Here is a 6,549-nt window from a genome sequence, read left to right as displayed (position 1 = left end):
CTTGTGATAAAGGCAGTTTATTTTCTTGAACAGCAGCGCTGGGAGCAGGAAGGATAGAGATCCGTGTTCAGAAGTGAGGCAGGACACTGTTTGCCATAGCTGGTTCCCTGGCAGGTTTGTAAATTGGCTCTAACCGCAGTGGAATCGGGGTCCTGGCTGGATCAGGAGGCGCCCATATGGCTCCTCTTGTTTCACACAAAGGATCTGCTGTGCAGCAAGCACTGGTCAAGAGGGGAGGAGAGGGCTGGTCAGAGGAGAGGGTCCCTACAGCAGCCGCTGGCCTGTGTGTCCACTCCCCACCCCCCACACAGGCACACACATTCCTCACTCACCCAGGAGCAGGTAGAAGACCCGGGCGGCCACCTTACGGGGACTGAGAGGTGGCACCAGGCTGCTGAAGTCAGGCTCCCTCTTGGCCTGCAGCTCCCGTGCCACTGCCCTGTGGGGGTCAAGGACTGTGAGCTGAGGCTGCGGCCCAGGCCACCCACGGAGGCATGCCCTTCCTGGTACCTGTGCACAGCCTCCAGCGAGAGCGGCTCAGGCTCTGGGGGCAGCTCCACAGGCATCTCCACAGGTACCTCAGGGAGCTCAGGCACCACGGGCAACGCAGGGGCTTCTGGCTCCTCAGCCCAGGCCCTAGGAGAACATGGGAGTTGGGTGGAGCAGGGAAGGTGGCAGCTGTGACAGTGACGAGGGGCACAGCCATCCTAGCTGGGGCTGCCGCTTACCACCGTTCTTCAGGGGGGACGAGGCTGATGCGGGTCTTCTCCTCCTCGGCCGCTTCTAGGGAGATCTCTGTCAGGGGGAGGGGAAGGTCCTGAGTGGGTGTGTTTGCATCTGAGCAGTTGGGATTTGGGGGCCACTTGGTCCACCTGGGTGCCAGAGCTGGCACTGACTTGTTAAAAGTACCCAGGGGGTGGGGGGAGGGGACTGAAGCGACTCAGTCTGTGCTTCCTTCCGTTAAGTGGAGCACCAGTTTCCTGGGACAGTGGTCAGGGTGGTGGTCTCCACCGTCCCTTTTCCAGATGCTTACCTGAAGGCAGCATGAGGGGCCCACTGGGCTCCAGGGCCTCCCTCAGGACCTGGGGATGAGAGGAGGAGAACTAAGACCCCAAGCCATCACAGCAGCACCGGGGGCAGGGGTGAAGCAGCTCTAGCCCTGAACCAGCCTGGCTGGGACCTGGTGCCCATGGCTCACATGGGCAGAAAAAAGCAGGCTGTTGGAGCTCAGGCAAAGCAGGAAGGAGTGAGGGTGCCGTTACCTCGATATCGCTTGGAGTTTCAGCCTTTCTCCTTTCCTCCTCAGCTGCCGCCTCCCTCTCAGCTTCCTCTTCCTCAGGCTCCAGGGGCGGCCTTCTCCTGAGTGCTAGCGGGAGTGGCTGGGCACAGTGGGTCCAGAAAGCCAGCAGTTCTTGGGGTAGCCGGCCAGCTGACGACGGGGCAGCAGGGAGAGGGTTTGAGGCGTGAGGAACACCAGGAGTGAGGGACAGGGGTTCAGAGGATCCCACACACCAGCTCCCACCATTCCTCACAGTGAGTCGGGGTTCGGAACAGCTCTGCAGGGCTCGTGATCATCCTCTCAGGAGGCTGCACCATTGGCTGTGTGGTGGGAAAGGCCAGAAGGCTGGTTAGGAAGGAGCCACTGCTCCTTATCCACCTGCAGTGCCTTGTTCCAGGGCCTCTGGCCTTCTAGCTCTTTCAGGCTCATTCTCTGCTCGTTGCTAAAAGGACTTTCAACTGATGCCCTTGGATGTGCTAGACGGGGTAGTGAAGTGGTATGTGGGCAAACCCCCAGCATGTGCACTTTGGGGACTGTTCTCGTGCCCCCCCCCCGGGAGTTCAGGAGACCCAGCGTGCACCTGCTTCCCTCCATCCCTCCAGAGCCTGGGCTGTACTCACACACTCCCGGCAGTGGGCTCTGGTTTGCATTTGTTCCAGGAATTCCTTCCGGGGTATCTGGGTCTCCCGGTCCCAGAATAATAAGCGGCGGCGGCGGCGGGCAGGTGGTCTGGGAGGTGGGGAGACTGGGGGCCTCCTCCGCTGAGGGGGGAGGGGAGGTGGGAGCAAGGCTACCCGTTACTCCTTTCCCTGTGGTCCTCGTGGACTGCAGACATGCCCCAACCTGCCGTCCCTCGCGGTGCCCTGGGAGAGGGTGCAGCTCCCACCCTGTATGGGGTGCCCATCCCGATAAAATGGGGTGGCACCTTTTACTAATTTGCTCAAAGGCCTGTGGAAGCTAGCAGTGGCCTTTGGCTTGGGGAAACTGAAAATGGGTGAGCAGTTCTGGCAGAGGAGGGCGAAAAGGAGGCGGCTTGGAGGAGCATTACTCACCTCTGGGCTGAGTGGGGCTGGCAGACGCAGCTCCAGCGGGGGGGTTACCTCTGCAAAAACACTCGAGGTCCCAGCTCTGCCGCACACCCTTTGTCCTCAAAGCCACCCAGGCGAGATGCTAGAGAGTCCTCCCTTCAGCAAGTTAGAATACGGGGCCACTGTCTGCAGAAGGAAGGACCCTGGCATGGCAGGTACTCACCAGGAAGTAGGGCCTCGGGCTCCCAGCCTGGTGGCTTCAGCTCCTCGGGGGCCAGGACCCGACCCGGAAGTGGCTCTACAGCCTCCTCCACCCTGAGGGGAAATGGGCAAGAGAATGAAGATACCCTCCCAGCAATGACCCCTACCTGGCCCAGGGGTTCCTGCCCTTACTCTGCAAGAGCTAGAGGTGAGGGCGGGGGGATTGTGATCTCCCTCTCTGGGGCCCGGAGCTCCTCTTCGTACTCTGTGAAGAGAAGGTCAGGGCTCAGAACACAGAAGAGATGGGAACACTGCCCAGCCCAGACTGCCCGTGCCAGAGGCCTGACCATCCAGCACCGGGCGGGCCCTACGCGGCCACGTGGACCTGCCTAGCCGACGTTCCTCTAACAAGATGGCTTCCTCCTCCTCTGCGATCAGCAGGTCCAAGTCTCGGCGGCTGATCTCTGGGAGGTCCCGTTCACCCTGTCAGGAGAGGGAGAACCAAGGTGAGGGGACTCAATTCCATTTCTGTCTGAGAGACATGCCACAGGGCTGGGCCAGACCGAGGAAGCCCGTGGGGGCTCCAGCGCTGGGGGCAGTGGTGGGGAAACGGAGGTGGAGAAGGCAGGACTCTGGGGGCAGAAGGAAGCAGATGCAGGGGGGACTGGGCCAGCAGAAGCAGGACTCGGGCCTCAGGCTCCATGTGCAGGGGGTCAGCTCACCTCAATCTTTAGCATACGTATGGGCTCCACCTCCAGGAGCGTGATGGCCTCGGGAGACGGTGCAGTGACCAGAATCCTTTCTGGAGGGGAGGGAAGTCACACCAGCCCGGTGTTCCTTTCCAAGTCCCCCCACCCATGTGATAAGGCAAAAACATGGACTCTGGAGTCAAGTCCACCTGGGTTCTAGTCAGGCCCCGGCCAGTCACTGGCAAGCTGACCCAGGACACATCGCTTAACCGCTATGGGCTTCACTTTCCTCATCTGTAAACTGGGGATAATAATTCTGATCTCACAGGACTCTTGTGAGCAGTAACGACACTGTACACATACAGTGCCCCTCACAGGGCCTCGCTCCTGAAAGGAGCTCAAAGACAGTGATTTCTTCAGCTCTTAGACGTTCCTCTACCTCTCACCAAAGAGAAGGCTCTCTCTGCTCACCTGGCTCTATAGGAACTTCAGGAGGGATCTCTTCAAGAACTCTCTCTGGGATCACAGCCTCTAGGAGGTGTTGAATCTTTGGGGAGGGATTGGGGACAAAAGATAGGGTTCAGCTTCAGCGCCCTGCTTCCCCACTTTCACAACCTTATTCAGACAATGGACTGGACAGTGGTAGCCCTTTATGCCTAATTCTGTGGCACTGACAGCAGCATGCAGTGAACCCACTCACCATCCGGTTTCCTTTCCTCCCGTTCCCGCCCCCACCCAATCACCTAGACTGTGTTCATTTGTCTGTGAAAGAAGTACTGCAGCCTTATGTCAAGTGTTGGGGACAGCGGGAACAGAAAAGATTCTTGATCTTAAGGACTATACGGTCTAGTGGGGAGACGAGTTTGTATACGACCCCAGCAAGAGCCAGCCGAAGGATGCTGTACACCTGAAACTAGCACAACACTGTAAATCAACTACACTTCAATAAAATTGTTTGTTTTGAAAAAAAAAATTAATTTAAAAAGAAAGAGTCAACACAAAGGATAAACAAGGCCCTAGTGATGTGCTGAGTTCTAGAACATTTGGTTCTGGCCGGGAGTCGTATAAAGACTTGATAGAAAAGTGCAGAAACTGAGCGATGTCTGTAAGAGAACGGGGGGTGACCATTATGGCCTAGGGAAACAGCAAAAGTAAAGAAGTAAATGTGGCATCTTTGGGGCATAGGTGCCAGGCTGGTGTTTGGGAGCCAAAGATGCCCAGGGGATGTGCTGAGAGATGTCTAGGGATGGCTACCTCTGGACCAGGGTATGGAGAGCCTTAAATGCTAGTATTCTGTTGGCAGTGGGGAGCCACTGGAGGTGTCTTTTTTTTTTTGCGGTACGCGGGCCTCTCACTGTTGTGGCCTCTCTCGTTGCGGAGCACAGGCTCCAGATGGGCAGGCTCAGCAGCCATGGCTCACGGGCCCAGCCGCTCCGCGGCACATGGGATCTTCCCGGACCGGGGCACGAACCCGTGTCCCCTGCATCGGCAGGCAGACTCTCAACCACTGCGCCACCAGGGAAGCCCTAGAGGTGTCTTTGAAGGAAGGAAGTAACACTGTCTAAGCTGTAGGGGTGTTAGGAATGGATGGACAAGGACATGGGAAACCCAGTGCCGAGGGACACTGAGGGCATGGACTGTGGGCTTGGCTCTTGGAATGGTGTGGAGACAAGAGCTGCCTCTAGGTTGGTCCTGAATAGGTAAGTGCAGCAGACTTGCCTGGATGGGTCCACCATGGTAATTGCACTGCAATGACTTCTGTGGGGCAGAGCTGTAGCAGGCTCCCCATCCCACCCCCACCCAAGTGTCAGACTGGCAACTCATCAGTCTGAGGTGTCCAGGAGGAATGAGACCTACCTGAGGGATTTTGAAGGGACTGGGCAGTATGGGTTCCACAGACATCATCCCAAAAAAGGGGTCTGGAGCATCTTCCAGAGTCTCCATCCTGACCAGGTGATTAGGCAGCAGCAGGCTGGGTCTGAGGGAGAATGGGGGCTGTCAAGGACTGAGGCCAAGCAGGGAGGTTCCCTTCCAAAGACTGGGCGGTCCCAGTCCCAGGGACACACTCACAGGTCAGTCTCCACCATATCAATGCGGATCCGCAGCTGGGCCCGGTGCAGGCGCTCCAGGATGTGCTGGATGTCCTCTGCGGGCAGAGAGGACAAGATAGGGTGCCAGCCCATGGGAGGACCGCTCAGCTCTGCCCCATCTCAGAGCCTTCTAGCCTTACCTACAAGGTACTGACATTGTTGAGAGTAGACCCGAATGACGCCGATCTGGAGCTGGGCTGAGAGATAAAGGGAGAAGCGGGGCCGCGGCAGGCCTGGCAGCGGGGGCTGCACTCGTACCAGCACGTAATTGAGGATTTCCTCGCTGGGGGAACGATGCACCCTGATCACCGCTGCGCCAAAGACCAGCTCCACAGCCCAGCGTAATCCATCCCCTAACCCACAATGGCCCCAGGCCCCTCTTTTCTTTTCTGGGCCTTACCAGGTCTTCACCACGTTCACCTTCAGGTATTCACGCTTCACCAACCGGGTGCCGCGCGTTGCCGCCAGCCTGGAAGAAGGACGAGGAGTGAGGATGGAGGAGAAGCCCTCAGGCTGGGATCCCTGGGCGCCCCTCCCGGTGCGCCCACCCTGGCTCAGCCCTCCCTTACCAGATGGTGGCGAAGCAGCCCGTGTGGCGCTGAAGCACGCTGGGATAGTAGAACATGGTCCCTCCGGAGTTGCACCCTCGTCTACACCACTCTTCCGTTCGGATCTCAGTCCGAATTCTTCAGGGCACAGGATTTCCCAACACCCGTCGGAGAGAAGGATGTGGACAAGCGGCGCAGCAAGTGCACCCAGAATGCCAAATAAACGAACCGATAAACGATGGGTGGATAAACGATTAGGGGGATAAGTAAGTGGAGACGCACACTGGATACACAGGAGCAGGGACACTCTCTCCGTCCGCCCTGAGCCGGTTCGCACGCTGCGTGGGTGCTTCGTACTTACTGGAGCCTCGCGGGTTGGGTTCCAGATTGGAGATGCACAGCTCCGCGACGGGAAGCCCGAGCTGCGACCCAGACCAGGTCCGGAGGGAGAACGGGTGTCCTCCGCAGAGAAGCCGGTCTCTCGGCCTTTGCACAGCTTCGGCCCCTGCCCGGTCCCGCGGCTGCAGGGCTAGATCCCGCAGGGAGCGCGTGCTCTGGTGCTCCGCGCCCCTCCTCATTAGATGGCGGCGGCCCCCAAAGCAGCCAATGGGGAACAGGGTCAGCTTGGGGGCACTGGCTGCAGGGCGCCAAGTAGGCTGCCTGGTTGGAGGCCACAGGGGGCTCCCGAGGCAGGCAGCGAACCAATGGGAAGAA

General features: G+C 58.7%; 1 protein-coding gene across 5 annotated transcripts; it reads right to left on the bottom strand.

Annotated features, from left to right (window-relative positions):
• Position 1: 1 nt before the first annotated feature.
• On the bottom strand, positions 2-6,543 carry REC8 (REC8 meiotic recombination protein). 5 transcript variants are annotated; one of them, XM_024753207.1, is made up of 19 exons: positions 5,857-6,543; positions 5,688-5,756; positions 5,428-5,570; positions 5,268-5,343; positions 5,055-5,175; positions 3,669-3,744; positions 3,231-3,310; positions 2,898-2,991; positions 2,701-2,773; positions 2,531-2,622; positions 2,332-2,381; positions 1,900-2,040; positions 1,533-1,599; positions 1,263-1,429; positions 1,034-1,082; positions 729-795; positions 511-636; positions 333-439; positions 2-221 (listed from the first exon to the last, which is right to left on the bottom strand). In XM_024753207.1, exons 1-19 carry the CDS (start codon positions 5,910-5,912, stop codon positions 130-132), a joined length of 1,746 nt encoding a protein of 581 aa, XP_024608975.1. In that variant the 5' UTR covers positions 5,913-6,543; the 3' UTR covers positions 2-129. The 5 variants fall into 5 exon arrangements, with proteins under 5 accessions (XP_024608975.1, XP_024608973.1, XP_024608974.1 ...); XM_024753205.1 differs by having other exon boundaries at positions 333-636; positions 5,857-5,999; positions 6,197-6,543; XM_024753206.1 differs by having other exon boundaries at positions 333-636; positions 5,857-5,973; positions 6,197-6,543.
• Between the last annotated feature and the right edge of the window lie 6 nt (positions 6,544-6,549).

This window comes from Neophocaena asiaeorientalis, unplaced genomic scaffold (genome assembly GCF_003031525.2).
Source record: "Neophocaena asiaeorientalis asiaeorientalis breed wild unplaced genomic scaffold, Neophocaena_asiaeorientalis_V1.1 scaffold1186, whole genome shotgun sequence".
Taxonomy (NCBI): Eukaryota; Metazoa; Chordata; class Mammalia; order Artiodactyla; family Phocoenidae; genus Neophocaena; species Neophocaena asiaeorientalis.
Note: the sequence above shows the minus strand (reverse complement) of the source record. Positions and strands in the feature narration are given on the sequence as shown.